The sequence below is a fragment of the Sturnira hondurensis genome, unplaced genomic scaffold (genome assembly GCF_014824575.4).
Source record: "Sturnira hondurensis isolate 20B ecotype Veracruz unplaced genomic scaffold, ASM1482457v3 Scaffold0020642, whole genome shotgun sequence".
Classification (NCBI taxonomy): Eukaryota; Metazoa; Chordata; class Mammalia; order Chiroptera; family Phyllostomidae; genus Sturnira; species Sturnira hondurensis.
This window is the reverse complement of record NW_028093273.1, coordinates 5,024,005-5,048,330: the sequence shown is the minus strand read 5'-3', so window position 1 is coordinate 5,048,330 and position 24,326 is coordinate 5,024,005. Positions and strand designations below refer to the sequence as shown.

The 24,326-nt window shown below is 41.0% G+C and overlaps 1 protein-coding gene across 1 annotated transcript in view; it reads left to right on the top strand.

Annotated features, from left to right (window-relative positions):
• Window positions 1-24,326, top strand: part of OSTF1 (osteoclast stimulating factor 1) — a 50,611-nt gene that overhangs the window by 12,835 nt on the left and 13,450 nt on the right. The window contains exons 2-5 of the mRNA XM_037030352.1: window positions 10,277-10,323; window positions 17,035-17,085; window positions 20,733-20,796; window positions 22,672-22,725. Of these exons, the coding sequence (XP_036886247.1) occupies window positions 10,277-10,323; window positions 17,035-17,085; window positions 20,733-20,796; window positions 22,672-22,725 (216 nt within the window). The remainder of the gene's footprint in view (window positions 1-10,276; window positions 10,324-17,034; window positions 17,086-20,732; window positions 20,797-22,671; window positions 22,726-24,326) is intronic.

The window sequence follows — 24,326 nt, the reverse complement described above, 5'->3', positions numbered from 1 at the left end:
TCATGTAGGCAGGTTGAAAAGGTTATCGCTGATAAACTCTTATGGACAAAGTCTCCAATTCAAACTCTTCTAGGCAGTTAGGGGTGGAGGGCTCAGAACTTTCTCCTGAGCCTGCGGCTTGAAGTTGCCTTTAGCTGAAAACAATCTGTGTATCACAGAGGCCCATCTTGACAGTGACTTGTTCTGGACCCCCACAACTGCTTGGGTCTTTCCAGACCATCCAGACTTCTGTCTAGCCCCCTCCTTGCTGTAGACAATCTCGACTCTCAGAACCAGGCAAGCTGGGAGAAGGAACTCATCACCTGGGCGTCCCTCTGCCTACACCTCCTGGGCTGAGCCTTCAGCAAGGTGCCAGGTCTGGCTCTGTAATGGCCTCAGGTGTCATGTGCAACATTTCCAAGACTACCAGGCAAGCCTCTCCGGTTTCACGGTAGGACCGTGGCCGCAGGAACACGTTATAAACCTTTTGAAGAAGCACTGCTGTGGGACTTTAGAGAGGATGCCATTAGGGGAACAATTTCTCGATTAAAGACTGTGGAATAGATGATCTTGGAAGAAATGAATGTTGTATTGTAGACATGTTGTTGGTTTCCATACACTTGGCCTTCTGGAATCCACTTTCCTGGTTTTTGTTCTGTTCTAATTTTCTATATGGACTTCCCGTGGAGTCTCTTGAATGTGCCACAGAAGCCACTTGGACTCCTTTTCTGAATCGAGAGGAGCTCAGTTTCAGTTACTGCTTATTCTTCGCTCTCTAATTACTGTTTCTTGTTGTGTTGGATAATATTTTTCACACATCCAGAGTTTGTATCGTCTATGAGAGTTCTCATATTAGCTAGAAATAGTAAAACGCCCTCTGTTACAGATTAGTCCCTCTCTGTCCCCGCCAACCTAAACTTTGTGTTGAGCGCCTTGATTTGGCTTAAGCTCAGTGCAGTGTCTCTAGAGTCTCTTCTTGTTTTCCTTAGATACGGTGTATGTCTCTGTCCTTATATCAGCTTCTAAAGGGGGTTCTGCTTTAAATAAAGGAGATGTTTTTTATTGTTATGTTGTCTTGCTAGCATTTGTGTTTTTTTTAATCCTCACCTGGGGATATAGTTACTGATTTTTAGAGAGAGAGAAAAAGGGGAGGTCGAACCTGCAACCTAGGTGAATGCCCTGATCGGGGATTAAACCCACAGCTTTTGTTGTATGGGATGATGTCGCAGCCAACTGAGCCACCCAGCCAGGGTGCTAGCATTGTATTTTTATAGAGGGCTAAGACCAAGGCCATTTTTTTCTTGTTGCAAATTTTCATTTCCAAAGTACATTTGGAAGTGAAAATGTATATTTTCAAATGTATATTTCCAAAGTGATATTCCCAGAAATTGGGCATTCGTGAAGTCTGAAGTTTAACCTTGTCTATTTATTTGCTCAAATTTAAAAATTCTCTTGAAGTAAAAATAATTTCCAAGGGATTTAAAAAATATATTCCAAGAGTATTTTATTATTGCCCAGAGTACCAGATATCTAAGCCTGAAAAATTTTCATTTGGTTTCTAAACGCCAGTTATACACACTCATGTATTAAATTTCCTGGCCTTGTGTTTTTTCAGATTGTAAGTGGTGTTACTATCAGAGTGAATCACTCAAAGTAAGGATACATGTTTTTGGCAGAGTTTCGTTCAGTTTTGTGAGAGTGTGTGAGTATGTGTTTCCTGGTCCCTGATGTGCAATGTGTTTCTCCATGAGAGTGTCAGAAATATTGAGAAACCTCTAGCCTCTCCGTGCCATGTCCCCAACCTGATCTCTCACCATGGTTCCAGGCACATTGATCTATTTGACATTCACAGACAACGCTTCTTGGCCGCCAGCCCCTCTGTCTGTACGCTGCTCTGTATTTCGGGCCTGCCCGGCCTGCCCCTCTGGAAAAGATATTCCTGTTATGTCTCCAGAGTCAAGTAGATGCCGCCTCCTTTCCAGCTGCACTGGTCTGATAGTCTCCCCACTGTCCGTGTACTTACATGTCCTCTGTAGGCTTACTTTTGTGAGCATGCTTGGCATTGTAGTTGATTCTCTCTCCACTGATTTTTTTGGGGGGGAGGCTTAGTAAGATCAGGGAGACAAAGAGGACAAAAAAGACTCATATTGAAATACTCTGATGATAAAATACTAATAAGTTGTTCCTTAACATGGTATTAAAAGAGAATATATTTTCCTCATTGTATATGGAGTTCCTATTCTTTGTAGACAGTTTAGAAAATAAAAAAGAAAATAAATATGACTGATAGTTCTACTGCCCAGAGGTAACTATTAACATTTTGATGTGTGTTTCTTTCCATTTTTTCTTCTATGCATATTTTTGTTTTATACAGCTGATTGTATATATAATATTACCACTGGCCTTTTTGGCATAACAGGAAAGCATAAGCATATTTCTGAAAATCTCTTTTTTCTATTATTGTGGTAGCCTATACCCCAGTATATATATAAATATATATTCACATGTTCATGCGTTTCTTTTTTTTAATAAGTCTGTACTCATAGCTGGTATGGACTGAATATTGTATTCATATATTGAAGTCCTGACCCACAATGTGTCAGTATCTGAAGATGGGGCCTTGGGAGAGTAATCTGGGTTCGGATAGGTCAGGAGGATGGCGCCTGTGTGATAGGATTAGTGGTTTGTTTGTAAGAGGAAGCGAAGTCTCCCTGTGCGCACGTGAGCACGTGCAGGAAAGGCTGTATGAGCACGCAGTGAGAAGGGAGCCATCTGCAAGCCAGGAAGAGACTTATCACCAGAAACTAAGTTGGCCAGCGCCTGATCTTGGACTTCCTAGCCTCTAGAACTGTGAGAAATAAGTGCTGCTTAAGCCGCCACATCTGTGGTTTTTGTTAAGGCAGATTGAGCTGACTGTAAAGACCTTAAAGAGCTATATGTTTCAAAAATGACTACTTAAAACTACATTTAGTTCTTTAATAGCCACTGAGGGATATAATACTAGATGCTATGCTTTGCATAACAAAAGCATTAAGATTTTTCTGCTGGCATATTATAAATGATAAATTTTCTCATATCCAGGAATAGGATTTTGATAAGGCTGTCTTGCCAGTATGGATAGACACAAGGAATAAACTCCCAAATAAGGTTAAAAATGTGGTATTTAGTAATAGCTCACATTTACAGGCACATACACCACCTTGGTAACTGCACTCAGTATTTTAATTTGTTTAGTGTTAAGTAATCCCAGAACGCCAGCATTAAAAGCTCAGTCCTTTCTGAGCTGCTGTCAGCGCCTTCAGAGAATGTGTCCTGGGGCCTGGGCCTGGGTTTCCACCCCATCGCTGCTTAGACCTGAACTCGGTACTTACCCCTGCTAACCTCAGTTTCCTCAGCTGTAAAATAGGGCTAATAAAGTATTTATGTCCTCGGATTGTTTTGAGGCCAAAAAGAGTGACTGTAAGTAAGCGTTTTGCGTGGTGCCTGGCACATGGTAAGTGTCCCATAAACATTAGTATAGATTGGGTAATTTTGGTTTTGGTTAGAGATTTTAGTATTAGAAAATTCTCTATCTCCGTCTCAGATGTATAGGCTTGTTTTCCCAACCAGTCATTTTACATAGATGAGGGCAGGACCCAAACTGCTTGCGGGGTCTTTGAGAGGCCATTTGGACCCGCAGCTCTTCACACTGCGCCACAGTGATGCTGTGGTCCGACTTGGTACTTACAGGAGAAGGGACCGCGGGATAGGAATTGCAGATTTCTTCCGTAAAAGGGCCCGAGAGTATCTTAGGCTCAGTTGCCACTACTCACTCACCTCTGCCATTGTAGTACCAGAACAGCCATAAACAGTACCCGCACTTCGGCCGTGTTCCAATAAAACCTTATGGATGCTGCAATGTGAATTTCAGATCATTTTCATGTGTCTTGCAATCCTATTCTTATTTCCTCCCACCCCAACCATTTGCAAATGCAAAACCATTCTTAGCTCCTCATTGCTTGTACAAAAACAGGTATTGCTGTCCATGAGCTGGCCCTTGAACTCTGAGCCTTTCACAGGAGGTGACATGACCAGTGTAGCGGTTTTTTTTTTAGTTAAATTCCAAGGATGGAAATAAAGACTTTTCTTCTATTTATCCCCACAGTTTCCTCAGACTTCATCTTGGGATGAAGGCTCCTTGGGGCTCTCATCCCATCACTAATTTTTAGTCAGTCAAATCACAGTTGGCAGTGAACATGTCATTCGAAATTTTGAACCCTGCTTTTTGGGACTTTTGTACTGTGGAGAAGAAATAAAAATAACAGCAGTTAAGAGCCCTCAAGATGTAAAAGTAACCATTTGCCGAAAGGCACTGAAAAGTGTAAGCAAAGGAAAAAATGGATAAGAAAGGCACACTGTTAATACACAGAACCCTCTTGTCAGAAAGCACACTGGCTACTGTTTTTAAGGAGTCTGCCATTCCTGCAGTGGAAAGCAAGACATGTTTCAAATTCTTTAGCTTTTTTTTGGGGGGGGGGACTGGATAAAGGGAAGTTGCAGGGAAGAAGTGGTACTGGAGTAAGGAGAGATGAAAATATTGTTTATTGCCTTTTTTATTAGTTATATCCTTCAAAGGTATGTATACAAATAGAATTCATTGGATTTGATTTAATTAATCCAAGAGTGTAAGTATGAAGGAAAAAACTTACTCTTTACATTGGAAACTCTTGGACATCGATGCACTCACATGATGATTTTTCTTTTCGAGGATTATAGCTTCTGTTTTTTATTTTCAAGAGCAGTGGGCTTTTGTGGAATGATGTGAAAAGAGATTATGACCAAGAAGCGTGTTCCGAGCCAGCCGCCTCATTTGGGGCCAGCCACCTCATTTGGGGCGTTTGCAATCCACAAAGCCCAGGGGAGCCTTGCATTGGCCCTGGAGAGCGCAGCTGTTTCCTTTCACCCCAGCAATCGGACGGCGGGCTTGACCCTTGGATGCTATCGTAGATTCCTTCTGTTTTGGTTTTGAGCAGAAAACATCCTGTTTCATCATGCATGTTTAATAAAATAATTTAAATATGCCTAAGAGAAATAACATTAACTTTTATTTACCCTGGGAATATTCAGAAGTGACACATCTTTTTATACACACAGAATGTGAATTAAGAAGTTAATACTTGCTGCATTCTCTTAGACAAATATGAGAAATGCATGTATATGGTAAATTCTTATTTGTCCACGATTGTCCCTTGTTTATATGATTTTTTTCCTTTTTTTTCTTTTCCAAAGCTCTAATGTTGGTTATAAACTATCTGTTTTGGGGCAGAGGGGAGAATATTATTATTTATATGCTAGCTGAATTTTAAAATTCACAAAGTTGAGGAAATATTATTTATTCTTGAGATTGTTTTGCAGCGAATTCCTAACTTGATCAGATAGTCTAGAGCAGTGGCTTTCAAACTTCTTTTGACCTTGATCTTCCGTAAGACAGTTTTCTTAATGACCTGGTACACACACACACACACACACAGTTATAGGGGTACACAGGGGTGTACCTTAGCCTCAGATGTCTTCCTAAGTCTGCTATTTGGCCCAAATGGTGGAGTGCCTACCTTAGTGTCCTTTTAGGCCTACATGGACTTGTACTAGAATAAGAATTGTAGATGCATTGGTAACCTTCGTGTCTAACCAGTGTAGTAACACGCCATTTGTACTGTTATCTTAACATTTACTCTGAGAAACGGTAAAGTACTCTAAATATGACTTATTTTGAATGTCCCCTTTTGTGCTTTATATGTGAAAGTTCCCCCATAAATTTAAATTTCCCTGTGGAAATTTCAATGTATATTTATTATTGGTGAGAAAAATATTGCTATAAGTAATGGTGACTGTGGAGGCTGTGAATTTTATTATATAAAATTTTATATAAAAATTAGTATATAAATAATAGAAGTTATAGGTATAGATTGAGAATTAATGTTGCAAGAATGTGATTGCTAATAATTTTGGGGGAAACCAGTGTGTCCTTTGTGGGATTGCCTTCCGTGAAATTGCATCACCAGCATTAAGCAAGTCCTCCAGCCCTGGAGATAAAGAGGAGGTGAGCCTTGACCGCAGTCATTTTCTATGAGGGAGGAAGGAAAGCTTACCAACTTGGTGGCAACATCACCGCAGGCAACAGCTAAGCTGGCAGAGCTACAACCGAATTACTTCGCTTTTCCACAGACCTCATTTTAGAACATGTAGTTTTAATGCCGGTCTCTTCGGACCAGCAGTTGATAGTGCCGAGGATTTAGGGTTTCTGCCCTTTTACATCAAAGTTGTCAAATGGGTCTACCAGAAATTTTCATACTGAGATTGTAATCATAATTATTTTTCTGAATAAAATTTCAGATTTATTCTCGTTTCTCAGTAGTTCATTTGTATAGGCAACATTTGGCTTTGGCAAATACTGATTTTAACATTTGGTCATTTGGCGTAGTGCCAAGCAAAATGTGTATTTGGCAGATGTCTAAAATAAACATCCCCCTATCCAGTCCCAGTGAAACAATTTCACAAAACCATTATTCTGTCGTGTACAGTGTGCTCTGATCTTTTCAGCTCTACTTAATATTTTTAAAACTACTAAATTAGCTTCACAGTGTACCGTGTATATAATATACAGGTTCTGATCTGCAGTTTAAAACTGTTGAGACTCGCTGTATGCTGGGCATAGTGACAGTGTCCTGGAAGGTAGTCCTACAAAAGATGCTGCAAAGGTTTTCGAGTTATGCTTCTTTTCTGAAAATGAAATTTAAGATCTCAAAGGCATTTTAAGACTTACAGAACGGTACTAAAAGCTACTGCTAAATAATTTTCTGTAGTGGTTGTGCTAGTTTACACACCCACCAGCAGTGTCTGAGAATTCCAGTTGTTCTGTGTTCTTAACACTTGACATTGTCAATGTTTTTAGTTCTACTCTCAGAGTGGGTATGTGGGAACTGTCATGGCCAGTGTAAATGAAGTCCCAGATGGCCCGTGCTCCCCAAATTCGTAGCAGAGTGTGAAGGATGAAATAGCCGATCTGTTCTAGATAACTCAGGTCTGATGGTTGAAAAGCCATTTTGCTTGCGGTTTATTATGTGTCCGTTAGAGTGAGCAGTCCGTTTTTCATTCTGTCTTAGTGGCTCACTCTGGAAGCTTCTTCACTCCTTCACCAACAGAGAATAAAGTGGATTAGAAATTCTGTGTTTGGGTTTATAAGCCCCATGTCCTAAGTGCTATTTCAGGGCCTCAGAGGTGCAGCAACACACGCTCTGCAAACCTCAGAAACAGACAGTTCTCTTACCCTTTCCCTGTACGAGGCCCTATCCCGATCCCGTTCCCTCTGCTTGCCTCCACCGTGATGGGCAAGGATTAGTTCACTCAAGTCCAGGGTCAGCCTCACTTCAGAGGAAAATAGTGTGTGGTTGATGACTGGTGGACTCAGCCCTTCTCTGTAGGGGGGGAGGGTGGAGTTGCAGAGAAATGGAAAGGGTGTGACTAGCAAGGTAAGAATTCAGCAAAGTGAAAAACCCACAGGGCCCAGCAGCCGCGGGTGTTTACTTATCGTGTTAACCCCCGGAAACCAGCCCCGCTGAAATCCTCCACACCATTCACACGCTAGGTCATATGAGAGCCATGTAGAGCATCAGGCAAATGACTGGGCCTCTTTCCAGTCTTAATTCAGGGTGAATTGCAAGGTGATTTCAGGAAGTTCGTGCCGTCTTCCCAGCTCTCCTTTCTCTCTTTGTTGTGTGTAACCAGACTTCCGTGAGAAATGGTCAAGGTGGAGGGAGCCTGCAGAAGGTACCTCAGGTAGTCTCCCTGCATGTACAAGAACACAACCATTATACCTTTGTGAATCTGCATTCCTTAAATAAATTTGGAATTGATCGGTACCTGCTCTTGATGGTTAAAATGTTTATTATTATTTGTTAGGTGTTTGCAAGGACACTACTGTAGAAACCCTTAGTACCCTTATTGCTTCCCTTCAACACTCTGTTTCAACCTGTATATAACATCACTCACAGTTGAATTAAATATGATGTAAAATGATCACTGTATTATTAATTATTCTCTTGAGAGACTATCCAAAATTGGTAAATTGTAATCATGAAAGTCATGTTTTTCTTTTTTTAATGCAGTTCTTTCTCTGGATATTTTGTTTGCATTCTTTCATTTCTGCTTGACTCAACTCTGAGAATGGAATAAATTAAGGCCCAGAACATGTATAATTTATAGATTAAGAGGGATGCACAAGAGGCTAACATTCCAGCATTAATCGATAAATAGGATTGTGTACGTGGTAATGTTTTGTACAGCATAACAGCCTAAAGCAGTGATTTTCAGCCCGTGTGCCACGAGAATTTGTGAAACATGCAATACCTGACTAGTTAGAGGCATTGATTCCTTTTTCCTCAGATTGTCAAATACAAATATGACAACAGCAAATACAGCAATAGCTGTCCAGTGTCAGTGAATCAAAGTTTACCTATTTTTTCTGCCGGGTTGGTAAAAAGCATATTTCCTGGTGTGCCACAGAATTGAAGTACTTTGTGTGTGCTGTGACATGGAACCGGTTGAAGATTGCTTCCTTAAAGAGTTGCCTGGTGTTCAGTGTGAATCAAAATGCAAATAAACCTCCCACTTCCTTTTTAGTTGTGAACATTTTTTTTAGACTTTATTTATTTCCTCCTACAGAGGGGGAGGGAGGGAGAAAGAGAGGGAGAGAAACATTGATGTGTGAGAGCTACATTGATTGGTTGCCTCTCACATGCTCCCAGCTGGGACCCAGCCCATAAACCCAGGCGTTTGGCCTGATTGACAATCAAACTGGCAACCTTTTGGTTCTCAGGCCGGCACTCAGTCCATTGAACGACACCAGCCAGAGTGTAGTTGTGAACATTTTAAGTAAGACAATCACAGAAGATAAAATTACAAGTCACTGGGTTATTCACACCCCAAGTCTTTGTTTCAGGTGTTTTTATATTGAATTTTATCTAAGCTTGTTAAATTGACATTGGTTCTTGTTTTCAAAATTATCCATATCACATCCCATCCCCGCCATTCCCTCAAAGGAACGAGAAAGTTCTGTCATTGATTTTGGTCACGAGTAGACTGCTTCCTCCTCGTGTAACTTCTCTTTGGAAAGTTTGAAGTGATCAAGATAGCAAGTCTCCCCTCTGAGAGACACTCAGGTCAGCAGAAGATATTTCTCCCAGCAGCTCCTCCTTCCCTTTGGTGTCTCCTTGCTCAGGCCTGTGGGTGTGGGTAAAAAGCAAACTCTAAACAAACAAAAAAAGTTTTCACCTTTTCTTCCACCTGTTACCACCCACCACCCCAGTAGAACAGGAAAAAGTGGCATTGAATTCAGTGGCAAAAATATTTTCTTGCAGACATACTAAGTATCAGGGATCTGAGCTGCTCCTCTGCGTTAGGGCATTTGGAAGAAAGAGTGATTTCTACCCCTCACCCCCCATGAAAGTAACTTTACTGCTTCCATCGATTGTAAAAGTAATGCATGCTAAATGTATTGAAGATAAACAATACACGTAAAGCAGAGTGTGAGGGTTCCCGGTCATCGGTGCTACCTGTGGAGGGGTGTGTGAGTATGTTGTCAGCATCAATGGGATGGTACTTGGCATGTTTTTTCCACTGGATGTTTTGTATGCTCTTTGCTACGCCAGTGTCTGCAGATCTGTCTGCGGCCTCTTTTTTTTAATGGCTCCATTATCTGGATGGATGGGATTGTTTTACATAGTCCCTTCTTAACGGACATCTCGTCATTTCTCATTTTCTGGTGTTCAGGGCCTGCGTGGTTCAGTATGCTAGCCACCAGCCATGTGTGGCAATTTAATCTAATTAGAATGAAATGTTTAAAAATCAGTTCCTCAGTCACTCTGATCACATTTCATGTGCTCAGTAGCTACATGTGACTAGTACAGGCAGAGAGCTTTTCCATCACTGCATAGTTAGAGGCTGTTCTAAACTAGGGCCTCAGACTTTTTTGAGCACATTTCCATTCTTTTATTCTTCCATTCTTCATTCATGCAACAGATAATTATTAAGTGTTCCTATGTCCCAGGTACTGTGCTAGGTACTTGGATATCTCATTCCTAGAACAAAAACACCTGTCCTCATAATGCTTACATTCTATCAGCAAAAGGTTTTGGGTTCTTACTCCCAATAAAGGTACTACATGCATTTATAACTTGCACATGTATTCTGTTATGCTGTTATATTATAAAATACGTTAGCAAGGAATTGACCATATATTGTTTTTTTCCCTCTCTTTTAGGACAAGTTAAAGTGTTCAGAGCTCTTTATACCTTTGAACCCAGAACTGTAAGTATTCAGTTTTTAACTTTAAAATTGGCATAAAAACTAAGGCAATTTCTTTTAGATACTTCCTCTGGTCTAAATGGGCTGCCTGTTCTTGGATAGCCATGAGGCATTCACGGGAATGGCTGTTCAGTCCCTTCCCCTTGCAGTCCAGATGGTGGGAAAGCTAAGGCCCTCCATGGATCTGCGTGTGTCCTTTCTGCGCAAGGTCACGCTGTCCATCTTGAGCAGCTTCTCCCCATGCTGTGAAATTACTCACTCTGACATCGCCAAGTGACCTGAATAGCAAGCATGTGACTCTGTCCTGGTCATCCTTCCCCTGACTCTCATGCTAATTTTCTCGTTGACTGGCTACCTCATACTGCATTATATTGGTACCTCCTGCCAGTTGCCCAGAGCATTTTTTAATGTCTCTGCTGTTTGCATTTTCCATTGTTATAATCTCTGGTGTTCATCCATAAATCCATCTATTGCCCCATGGTTTAGAGAGCACCTATTATGAGGCAGACAGTGGTGCATGCCACTGTCACACTATTAATAGTCACACTACTATGGTGTGACTGTCAGGGCCTGGTACGTGCTGTGAAAGAAAATAGGAGGCGAAGGGGCAATGAGGTTAAGGGAGGAGGAGTGTTACTTCTCAATAGGGTGTTTGGGGATGGTCTTTGTGTAGAGGGGACAGTTGAGTAGGGACCTGAGGGAAGTAAGGGAGCAGAAGGAACAGGAGGTACAAGGAGTGTGCTTGGTGGGTTCTAGAAACAGCAGGAAGGACAGTGGGGTTAGGGAAATTGTGGACAAGGGAGAGGGAGGAGAGATGAGTTCAGGGATGCTGGGTCGTGTTTGTATTTTGCCTTGAGTAGGATGGCAAGCCATTGAAGGAGTTGAGTACGAGAGTGATTAGATAGCTGAGTTTTAGAAGAATCACTCCGAGATGTGAACAACCATCAAGGAGAATAAGAATGGAAGCAGGCAGTCCAGACAGGACTTGGAGGAGAAAGAACCAGAGAGGGAAGCCTGCCATGTGCAGCCAGCTTTCTGCGGGCTTCGTCTGCGTTTACCCTGGGCCCTGGGGTCTCCAGGACAAGTAGCTCTGTACATTGAGTCACTGCTATCAGGCTGGAGCCTGCCTTCAAACCCCAAATCTGTCATTTACTCACTGTGCAAATTTACTTATTCTTGTGGCCATTGTTTCCCTCTTTTGAAAGTGGGAATAACCATCTTACAGCAGAACCTTGCTGTGAGCACCGACTGAGATGGTGAGTGCCACGGAACGGCAGCGGGTGAAGGGATGCAGTTAGCATGAGAGTGTGTGTTCAGATGAGCTGTCCCGAGGCTTTGTAAACGGTGTTTCTGGGACAAGGGAGGGATTTGGTGAGGAGGGGTAAGTTTCAGTTTTCTTACTCTTCTCACCCAGCGGTTGCAATGATGTCTCCTCTGTGTTGGTGAGGATGGGAAGTGGGCAGTGTGTTAGTCTGCTAGGGCTGCCGGAACAAAGTACTGTAGACTAGGTAGCTCAACCAACAAAAATTTATTTTCTCAGAGTTCTGGAGGCTTTGAGCACAAGATCAGGGTGTTGGCAGGATTGATCTGAGACTCTCTTCTTGGCTTGCAGATGACCGTCTTTCTCCCAGTATCTTTAACGTGGTCTTTCCTCTGTACCTCCCTGTATTGTAATCTCTTCTTAAAAGGACACTGGCCGGATTGGATTGGGGCCTACTCTAATGACCTCATTTTAACTTAATTACCTCTTTAAAGACCCTGGCTCCAAATACTGTCACATTTTGAGTTTTGGGGCAGGGCACAAAAGGTAAGGAGCTATGACACACAGATGTTGCTGTCTTTGTCCCCTGATCACAGGGAGGACAATCATTTCATGCCTCTGATTGTCCAAATCATTTGTTCCTTAGGTTGCCTGACCCCTGAGGTGGAGAGGAGTAGGAGGAGGGAGGGGGTCATCAGCTGCCCTCCTGGGGCAGCTCAGTTGAGCCCGGAGGTGACTTCTGGCTGTTTCTCCTTTTGTCACTGCCTTTGTCCTTTCTCATTGGCCACTTCTTCCTCCTTTGGTTCCCCATGACCTTTAACAAATATTTTTAGTTGGTTGATGTATTAACTACTTTAATTCACTTTTGGTTCTCTCCCAGAGGGAGTCTTTCCACTACTTTTTATCTTACTTATTATTGAGTGCACAGGGGAAAATAGGCATTTATTTATTAGGTTTTTTGAATATTCTGTATTTAAAATGTTATTGTACTTTTTGATACCCCTGGTCCCAAGAATTTGAGGCTGCAGAGCAATGCTGCTCACTTATCCTGTGTGTGCTGGGCATTCAGTAATGGCTACCCCACACCCCATTGCCCCCATGCTCTGCCCCTTTCCACCTTCCTCAATCCATGTGTTAAAGGTAGCCTCCAGCTCCCATGGTCTCCCTGACTGGTTAAGTGCCTGTGCTTGTACCAGCAATTCCGTACTTTGAATATCACCCAAGAACTAGTTTTCCATTCTTCTTCTGAATGATAATTTTTGTTGAAAGACACCAAACTGAGCTTCCAGTTTGGTCTTTCTCTCCTTGCACCAATCGCCATCTTTTCTGGTGGAATAAATATACGGGGGTAGATCCTAATCTGCCCTGGTCTCCTTAGAGCCATTGGGATCAGGCAAGATGGAAGAGCTGACTGTGGGACCATTGCAGAGGACTTACCTGTGCCGCGCCCCGGGGAGGCCTGGGTCTGTTTTCCGCTACTATTCAACTCTCAGGAGATAGGGACAGCAATGCCCAACTCTGCGCTTGGTGATTCAGTGAACAGGTAAACACCAGGCAGCTGTGGCTCCTGGTTCTTCCTGCCAACCCATTTCTTCTCTGTCTTGCTTGAAGGCAAGGTAGTCCTGTTTGGTCCTCACTTGTCACCCAACCTCCAGTGCAATAAGTAACGTGTCCTACTGCATAGACCTGGCTGAACTGGATAGACTAGTGTAGAGATGTGCAAAGAGAAAGAGCGGCATATCCTCTGTGCTGGAGGTGTCACGTTGATTTCCAAAGAGAAACCAGCGGGACCCTGCTCTATCATGTAGTGTTTGCTGGGCCTTGCTAGGTTTATAGCATTAAATGTAGAGGAAGGAGCCCTAGAATGGGGTTCCGAAAGCTGAAGTAGGAGCCCAGCCCTGCCACTCACTGCATAATTTGTGGCAAATTCTTCTACCTCTCTGAGCTTGGTTGTGACATGGAACATGATACCCATGATCAGCCCTCTCTAATGGGTTGTTGTAAGAATAAAATGAGGTTAAGTATGGTTTGTAAGTATAAGGTGCTGCTGTTGGTTTTGTCATAATGCATTGGTTGAGGCGGTGGAAGCAGGTACTTCCCGGGACACTGCCTTTTAACGAGGTCATGACACCATGACCACCAGTAATGGCTGTGAATGACCCTTCTATATGAGAAGGGTCTGCCTTGTACCTTGTCTGTGCCCTTGGATAAGTTTCTCATCTGTACCCTGGTAATGAGAGTAAAACCCACCTCATTGCGTTGCTGGTGAGGATTCAATTAGTTAATATTTGTAAGTGTCCAGACCAGTGCCTGGGACATAATAGTACTATAAAGTGTTAAATAAAAATATCTGTGCCAGTTTGATTTTTTTCTTTTTATTAATTTTTGAGGCTCCAGGTTGACAAATCTGAAAAATTTCCAAGGTATCTCACAGTCTTTTAATATTTTCTCATAAAGTGTATATTTGCATTAACCAACAAAATTAATGCCTTGGGAATATGTGTTTCTAAGAATATATGAACAGGAATGAGAGTATGTATTACCAAGTTTGTACTCATCACTGTAATGTCCCAGTGGCCAGCAATTTACTTGTTCTGATACCTTGTGGTTGTTCAAGGAGAGAGGAAAGGAGGAATGTGGTTAAAAACCTAAGACGAAGCTGGAAACAGGGCAATGCTTGCTTGATTGTGTCACTATCTGCCCATTTCTGTTCCACGAATATGATGCCAAGAATTTAAAAGTAGATCTCATCGAACAATTTACATCATGTGTTCTGCAAGTGGTTTCTTAATGGAAAGTGTGACTATTGTTGGTAAAGTGGATCCAGGTTTTAAAGTCATGAGGTGACCTTGTTGTCTGTACTGACACCAACAGCCTGAAGGACTTGGTAGGTGACCTTCACTCTGTTGGGACAAACTGCGCCAGTTTCTTTGGAAGAAGATATTTTATGGGTAGTAAGCAGTGTTGTGTGTCTAGCAGCTATTGATTAGAAAATAAACTGTCCACTTTCCTTTGTCAAGATGAAAACAACAGTTAGGACCTTTTTTTATACCTTACTGGAATCGAACGGCTGCTGTTGCCTCAGTTGAAAAACAGGTCTGACCTAACATGGGCTTGGGGCAGACACCATTACCGAACAGCAGCCATTGGTTTAAACACCGAACAGAAGGAACACCAGCAAGTATCAAAATGACCGTACTTAAGTGACATTTTCCAAATATCACTTAGCCAAACCACACAGGCCAATAACTACGTAAAAGACATTGAGTTTTAACTGTTCTTAGGTTTTATTGCCTTTTTAAAAATTGAGGTGAATTTTTTTATTACATAAAATGAACCACTTTAAAGTGAACAGTTCAGTGGCATTTAGTGCGTTCACAGTGTTGTTAGCCACCGCCTCTTGTCCAGTTCCAAAACATTTTCATTACCTCAGAAGGAAACCCCATAACCATTAAGCACTTAACTTTCCATTCTTGTGGGCTTTATTTCTTCTTCTTTTTTTATGAGAAAGACTAATCGCAGATATTGTGTGTGTGTGTGTGTGTGTGCTTTGATTTTTTTGAGTTATTTGTTTGATACTTTTTCAAAACATGCTTTTTGCTTCCAAGGGTGAATGATCTCACTAAATGAGATAATTTGAGCAGACTAGACTTTTACAATTTTAGAAGGAGACAAAAACTGTAGGCAGAGATGGTTTCTTAAAGTCAGTGAAAGCGCTGATTGAGGAGGGTTCATTGTTAGACAGTAAGTGGGCAGGGTTAGCTCTTAGCTGGGTACAGAATGAGTGGCCTGGGATGTCGCTAAGGCCAGAAGGATCTCTTCAAGGAAACTTAGTCACTTCATAAAAATGCTACCTTTTCACATATATTCTGTTTTCTCTGCTTCCTTCTGTCCTATTTCATTTTCTCCTCATCCTTTACTGTCATCTAAAGGGCAGATAGTCAAATGGTGTGGCCAGTGACGGCTGCCCTTACCTGTTATGGGGATGGCCGCTGCGTCTAGCTGGGATGCTGTGCGTGGTGGTAAGCGAGTCCCATTTCTGGCCTCTCTGAGAAGGATGTGCAACGGGAAATAGTTTGTTTCCCTCATCACTTTGTATATCCATCACATATTGGTGGTCATATTGATTATAGGTCATCAGAACATTCTAGAGAATAAATACAGAAAATCTTACAGGGCTTGTTTTTATTTTCCTAAATGCCTATTTCATATAATATTAAAATGTGTATCATCAAGTCTGCATAGGTTCCACTAATTTTGCATAGCTTGTGCTATGTGTAAGTCTAGTCTCTGTAAATCAAAGTGTAAATGCAACAAATGCTTCAGGAACTTAGCTGTTTTTTACTATCATTAATCATTATTTGCTAATTTTTATATTTGAGTTTCTAATGCATCTAAATATTCATGTTTTGTGGTTGTTTAAAACATATAGCTGTAGCCCTGGCTGGTGTAGCTCAGTGGATTGAGCGCAGGCTCGCGAACTAGAGTATCGCGGTTCGATTCCCAGTCAGGGCACATGCCTGGGTTGCAGGCCAGTCCCCAGTTCCCGGTTCCCAGTTCCCGGTTCCCAGCAGCGGACACATGAGAGGCAACCATACATTGATATCTCTCTCCCTCTCTCCTTCCCTTCCCCTCTAAAGATAAATAAATAAAAAAATCTTAAAAAAAATAAAACATAGCTGTTACTGTCTTCATTTATATTTGGGGAGATAGTTATAGTAATAATATAGATCAGCTTTGAAACAAAATAAATTACTAGTTCAGAGTCATAATTACTACTCTGTGACTAAGAGAGGAGGTAAACAATTGGAGAAAGAAATGGATGAAATAATTTGTTTTACTAGCATAATTTTTACTTGTGTGGAAGAATAGCTCTAACCAGAAATATCAAAGCCCCTTATTTAAAAAATATTTTCCAACTAAAATTGTGAAAATAATAAAACTAATAAAATTTGGGAAATCATCTATATATAAGTTTGAGCATTATGGTGATATTATCCTATGTGAAATTTTGTGCCTTACATTTGTCACTCAGTGTGACAACATAAACGTTTCTCAACACTGAAACTTGCTCTGAATAGCCATCATGCTATTTGCTCATAAGGTCATGCTGATTGATAATTGTTATCTACTAATAGAAGAAAGATATTTTAATGAAAGTGCCTGCCTTTATTCAGAGTGCGTTAGACATTTGGCTGGTATGGGCCAGAGCACAGACTGACTGTAATCAACTAATCCTTTTGAGCTGGTTCTGGTGTGGACAGTCCAAGTTACTTCTTCATGTTAATAATGTTATGTTAAATGATTTACATAATTTAAAAAACCACATTGTGTATATGGATACTTTACCATTTGACATCTGTATAATTATCATAATCATTGTATTCAAATTCATGAAAATATCACATGAAGTCAAAGTTAAACATTTCTTTTTTTTCATTTTTTTCTTTTAGCCAGATGAATTGTACTTTGAGGAAGGTGATATCATCTACATTACTGACATGGTAAGCCCACCTAAAATGTTGTGATACCATGTATATATTGAAGATGTATTAGGCTATCTTGTATAGCCATAACATTGTATGTTATTTAAATGTGTGTCTATATAAAAATACATATGCCCAAATCTATTCATTTTAGCATAGTTTGTAATAGCATGAGATTAGAAATAGCCCATTTGTCTAACAACAAGAAAATAGTTGAATAAGCTTTCCTATATTGGAGTATTTTGCAGATACGAAGAATAAGGACTATCGCTCTATTGTGGAGTAATTTTAGAGAAAAAAAGCAAGATAAAAAATGTGGATAATGTGCCTTCACTTATCTAAGAAAGAGTGAGAGGATATACTTATACCTGTTTTCTTCAGTTTAAAATAAACAGAGGAGGAATTGTAAAATAAAATTTAAGAAATAGATTCTTTTGGGTGTGGGGGGAAGGGAAATAGAGTAGAGGAAACATAGATGAAAAATAGACTTTTCAAAAATTGTACTTTGTTTTGGAGATCTGACTTTGGAATCATGTAAACTTTTGCATAGTTATACAGTTAAATTGGTAAAAAACAATCCCTGAAAATTAAAAGCAGCATGAACTTAATTGTACTAAATGTACAATTGTACTAAATTGTACTTAATTTCTTTATTTAAGAAATAAACTTAATTGTACTGTAGCTAATTGGCATAACCACACAGAGAGGAACTATTCCAAGTGACTTCACAACTCAGCGGTTCAGCTGAACACCTCTAGTAGAACATAGATGAAGGACAAGAACAACTGCCAAAAGTATTGTATTGTAAACTGGTTTTAAGCATGATATTGTTGGGAAAGTGTTGGTATTGCTATTCTGAGATAGCTACATGTGTATGGTGTAGCAACTGAGTCCCTAGGTCAGAGATGTTGAAACCTGGGGTTTTCCAGCCTGCAAGGAAGGACATACAGATGTAAGATAAATTAGGGTGAGTAACAATCTTGTAGCTCGGCTTTTGAATTGGATTTATATCCTCTCTCTCTCTCTTCTCATATCTTCTCTCTTTCTCTTTCTTTTTTTAGGTTTTATTTACTTTTTAGAGAGAGGGGAAGGGAGGGAGAAAGAGAGGGAGAGAAACATCAATGTGTAAGAGATACATTGATCGTGTTGTGTCTCGCACATCCCCTTCCAGGGACCTGGCCCACAACCCAGGCATGTGCCCTGACTGGGGATTGAACCAGCAGCATTTTGGTTCACAGGCTGGTGCTCAGTCCACTGAGCCACACCAGCCAGGGCTGTGTTTTCTCTAAAATAAAACAAAACAATATCTCTTGCTCTGTACTTTGAAAAGCCTAGGGAAAACATGGCCTACCAATAATAACGTTATGTTATTTCCCATGAAAAGGAACAAGGCTCCCTTGAGAGATGTCTGTACCAGGTCGGGGACAGACATTGAAGGTACAAGATAATCCCGAAACATGTTATTTTTAGAAAGCAAGGAAGCTACCAAAGACTACTCAGCGTCACGCTGGAAAGGCACAGCACCAAATTGAAGAGGCTGCTACTGGCCAGAGATAGGACTGCATGAGCGATCAGTAAGAGCAGCAATTCCCAAGAATTGAAACACGTTTACTATGATTAAATTATAAGTTCCTAATGATATTTCAAAACAAACATTATCAAACACTTTGAGATGATGTGAGGGAACCAACTTTTTATTCTGACATGTGTTAAGGAAAGTAGCATTTATTTTGCCTTTTTGTTTTTGATTTAATCTTTATTGTACTTTGTTCCATTACCATTTAGTCCCCTTGTACCCTCTCCCCTGAGCAATCACCACATGGTTGTCCATGTCCATGAGTCCTTTTTCCTTTTTGCTCAGTCCCTTCACCCTCTAACCTCTCCACCACCACTAACTGTCATCTGCTCTCCATGTATGAGTCTCTGTTTTGCTGGTTAGTTCAGTTTGTTCTTTAGATTCCACATATGAGTGAAATCATACAGTATTTGTCTTTCTCTGACTGGCTTATTTCACTCTTGCGTAATGTTCTCCAGGTCCATCCATACTGTCACAAAGGGTAAATTTTTCTTCTCTTTTATGACTGAGTAGTATTCAATTGTGTAAATGTCCCTTAATTGTTTTATCCACTTGCCTATCGATGGACACTGGGATTGTTTTCATATCTTGGTGATTGTTACACTGCAGTGAACATAGGGGTGCTTATGTTCTTTTGAATTATTGTTTTGGGTTCCTTCACATAAATTGCCAGAAGTGAGGTTGCTGCATCAAAAGGCAGATCCATTTTTAATTTTTCGAGTCATCTCCACCCTGCCTTCCACAGTGGCTGCCCCAGTCTGCATTCCCACCACTAGTGTCAGTGGGTTCCTTCCACTTCCTTCACAGTCTCACTAGAGAGGGACAGCACTTGTTATTTTGCCTCTTTCTGGTGAACTTCATCTCTGGATGATCTGAGAGTTAGTGAAGGAGAGTTTTCTCTTTAAAGAGATATTCTAGTTATTTAAATGAAGAAAGAATGATAGAATGCCATCTGTTTGCCATCCCTGTAAAATAATGAATCCAGAGAATGCTCATCAGAGGTTACTGACATTATAAAAAGAGAGAGCACTAGCCCTTACGTGTCCTTTGATGGGAGAGATCAGGACTACCTGTGAGATAGTCTTGACAGAGTAATTGAATCTGAGTTTAATTAAGCGTCTAGAACTGATGACCAGCTTAGAGGCAATACAGGGAGCAGAGGAACACATTTTTGCTTTATACAGGGATTCGGTAGGCAAAATCCAGGCTGTTTGAAACTCTACAGAACAGACATTTTTTTTCAACAAGTAGTTTGGGAAGGAGTGAACACAAATGGCGGGGGAACCTGTAGACTAAAAGAGACTTAAGAGACATATCAATTAATCCTATTGTATGTTCCTTATTTGGGTTCCGGATTATAGGACAACTGGAAGTTTGAGTATTGATCTAGATATTTGGTGATATTAAGGAATTGTTGAAAATTTAAATCTGTGATAATGATATTATAATTATGTCTGAAATAATCCTTAATCTTCCACAGCTGCATATTGAAATATTTATAGATGAAATAATATCGTGTCTAGAATTTATTTCAGAATAATCTGAAGGGGAGGGAAGTTGTAGGTGGCAGTATATCTGAAACAATGTTGGCCATAAGTAAGTAATTCATGCAGTTGAAAATGGGTATGGGTATGTAATGGGTAGGTTCATTAGACTGTTCTTTGTACTTTCATACAGGTTTGGATTTTTCTGTAATAAAAAAGTTACCCCCCAAATAAAGGTGAAATAAAGATGTCTTCAGAAAACAAACAAAAAAATCTTGATGCTAACAAAAATTAGACTGGAGAAAAAACCGTTATAGTCTATAAACTAAGTGTAATTTTCATTTGTATTATCTCCGTATGGTTTGTTTGATTGTTGAGGCTCTGTGATGAAGTGTATTTGGTTGGTTGCAGAGAGGTCTGTGAATGTTTGTGATTTAGTGGTGACGGGAAAGGACATCCTAAGTAGGGAGTGAGGGCCGTGCTCATTGTGACCAGGCCCGATGGACGTTTTGTAGCTCAGGTACACTCCATCAGTCCGGCGGTCTTAGAAGCGATTGAGTGTAAGCTGGAGTTGGTGCCACTTAATTTAACTCTTCTTTCCGCAGAGTGATACCAGTTGGTGGAAAGGCACTTCCAAAGGCAGGACTGGACTAATCCCAAGCAACTATGGTAAGCATGGCTGCCGTGTCTGTGCTTTGCCATAGAGTGTGCACTAAAAACCTGTAGACTAAAAGGGATTTAAGAGGCAAATCAATCAATCCTATTGTATAAACTTTATTATATGGTTCTTTTTAAAAAAGATTTTATTTATTTATCTTTAGAGGGGAAGGGAAGGAGAGAGGGAGAGAAATATCAATGTATGGTTGCCTTTCGTGCGTCCCCCACTGGGAACTGGCCTGCAACCCAGGCATGTGCCCTGACTGGGACTTATTATATGGTTCTTGAGGGCTTTCTGCTTGCTGCTCTGGCTGAGAAATCAGCAGAGTCCTTGCCAGTCCAGGACATTTTCTCCTCCGTGAGCCACCTGTTAATAAAGTGGTCCTGGACGCTGGGAGTGCTTGAGCCTTGACTCCTTGGCTTAAGAAAATTCTTTGTAGCATTCTCGAAAGAATTCATTCAACTCTTAGAAAAACATTTTTTTTTGCTGTTAAACTAAATCTCACTGATTGTTTCGTAGGCCAGCCCTTTCTTTTCTGATGAAGTGACCATGCCTTTTCAATTCATGTTTGGGGCAGTGATGCTCATTAAGCCCATGTCAGGGGCAGTTTGGGGAGCTTGAGCACCGAGATGTGGCCCCTGCCATGAGCTCACTTGTAGTTGGGGGAGGACAAAACAGACTTGTCCAGAAATTGGCAGAGTAAAATAAAAAGAGAGTAGGATTGATAAACAAGGGTCCTGGGTTCTAATCCTTTTTCCTCCACTACCTAATAACCAGGACCTGCTACCTCTGGGACTGTCCCCTTATCTTTGTAATGAAAGTTTGATTTAAATCACTTCTAAATTTTTTTACTTATTTTTTACTTATTTTATTTATTTACTTTTAGAGGGAGAAAAGGGGAGGGAGAAAGGGAGAGAATCATCTTTTAAGGTTCCTTTTGACTTAAGCATTAGATGAATCCCTAGACCAATAGGGCTGGTGTCAGGCACCAGTTCCGAGGACAGGAAGGGAATCTAGAAAATGTCAAGGAGGCACTTTAAAGCTCCTAGTGGAGGAAATGAAGAGCTCAGAGGAGTGATGAAGAACTGAGGTTTGGTATCCAACATAGGGGCCCCTCCTGCCCTGGTTTTAGAGTGATACCAGTCTGGATTAAAGAAAAGACTTTGAACATTTTTACATTGCTCTAACCTCTGAAATAGCAAATATACCTTGTTTCTGTGGGTGTAAGATGTTCATAGACACTGAGGGAATAAAATGTTCCTCTGTAGCTTTGGATCCCAGATAGCCAAGGGGGTGTCAGGTTACAGCCCTTTATGGAGGGAGGGGCTGTGTCAGAAGTCTCATGTGAACAAATAGTCTCGTCACTCGTGCTGATTCTAGGACACAGTGAACACACCTTCCTTGGAGGCAGGTGGGTGTCTCATTGCCCTTTCTGAATAGAGGAAGCAAAATATTCTCCTTTCACCAGTCTGTCTGCTCCCCCTACCCCACACAAGAGAAACAGTTATTTTCAGCCATATTTATACAGGATGCTTTTACAGAATGTAAAAATGAGCATCAGATGCTTTCTTTTGTATTTTTATGACCAAATTTGTTATTAAATTATTGAATGAACTGGTGTACAGGCCACGGGTGTTTGTTCTGTGTATACCTCCATTTAGTTGCTGTGTTATTGTCATATTGCTTGCTTAGGCTGGGTTCACTGAACACGTAATTCAGCTTCTTTTAAAGCAGGAAAGATCAATTTAATTTCCTGATATTTTTTTCCACATTAAGTAAGGGAAACTGAATTGCAGAAGGCTCTGACATTGTGGAAGCTGGGGGACTGATCTGGCTTTAGTGAACCACTCTCAGCATTGGGTTTGTACTTTTTCTTTTTAATCTAGTGGCCGAGCAGGCAGAATCCATCGACAATCCATTGCATGAAGCTGCAAAACGAGGTAGGTGTGATTCTTTTTGATTGACATATACAGAACAGTGACACCCACCAATTTTAATTACATAGTTTGGGGACTTTTGATGAATGTATGCACCCAGGTGACCAACACCCAGATCAAGATCTAGCTGGGACATTTGTGTCATTCCAGAAAACTCCCTTTCCAGTTAACTCCCTGCCTCCCCTAGAGGCAATCTCTGTTTTGCCTTCTGTTATCCTAGATGGGTAAGTGTAATTTTAATTTTAAAGTGTCAGTCACAGACACTTTTGAGGACCTTACATACCTGTGCTCCATGGTGAGTGGAAAGGCATGGTCTGTGACTCCAGAGCTCAAGGCCTGGAAAGGGAGAGATGCGAGTAACAGAATGAGATGGTGTGATAGGCATAGCAGTTGAAGTGTGTTTAAGTTACACGGGCTATTGAGGCCAGAACAAGGAACAGGAGGCAGCAGGGTGGGGGCTTCTTGAGGGTACAGCATTTAGGAGACTGTTGATGTAACGTGTGTGTGGTAAGGGTGGGGTCAGGGTGGGAGGGAGCAACTCCTGTTGCTAGGATGCACCTCGTACCTGGGGCTTTACCCTATAGATTGGTGGTTCTCCACTGGGGGTGATTCCTCCCTCCATACTGTGGACCATTTGGCAGTGTCTGGAGACATTTTGACTGTCACGACTGGAGGCTGCCACTGGCACCTTTTGGGTAGAGCCTCGGTTGTTGCCAAATATACTGTGGTGTACAGAACAGTGCTGATACCAAAAGAATTCTCCAACCAGAAATGTCAGTAGGGTGGCTGTTGAAGAACCCTGTGTGGGGAGTTTTTATAAGGCCTTAGTGGGCTCTCTCTTCCGCTATTGTAGATCATTTTGAAATCTGAATATGCAAAAGGAAATGAGGGGTTTAGGATTTTGCATAAGAACTACGAAACTGACATTTAAAACATTTTTTTTGTAAACTAGATATTTAGGGCATTAGCTAGAGGCTTTTATTTATTTATTTTTAATTTTTAAATTTATTTATTTATCTTTTGAGCAGAAGGGAAGGAGAGAAGGAGAGAAACGTCAATGTGTGGTTGCCTCTCGAGAGTCCCTGCTGGGAACTGGCCTGCAACCCAGGCATGTGCCCTGACTGGGAGTCGAACCGTGATCGTGTGGTTCGCAGGCCCGCGCTCAATCCACTGAGCTACACTAGCCAGGCTCTAGCTAGAGGCTTTTAAATCAGTGGTTATACTTGAACTTGTAAGAGTAGCATATTTGAGTAAGTTTTTAGTGTTTCTTTTCTTGGAAGAACTGAAAGTGCATTTTAAATACGAATATAAAAGTTTCTGCTTGTTCTTAGGATTGCCCTCCCCCCCCCCAAGTTTCAGGAATTCACAAAGGAAAACATGTATTTGCATCTATTTTTTACAGGGTAAAAATACTTTAAGCAGACCCATTTAGGTAACTCTTTCCATTAGTCTACTATTAAAAATTGATGTTAATGCTTTCCATTAGTGGACTGGAAGTCAAAATGTACCATAATAAATGCATTACTGGGCAGGTCTTAATTTCAGAATTGTTGATTAATCTGTTGCAAATGGAAATTTATGCAGGATGACATTGATTTAAAAGC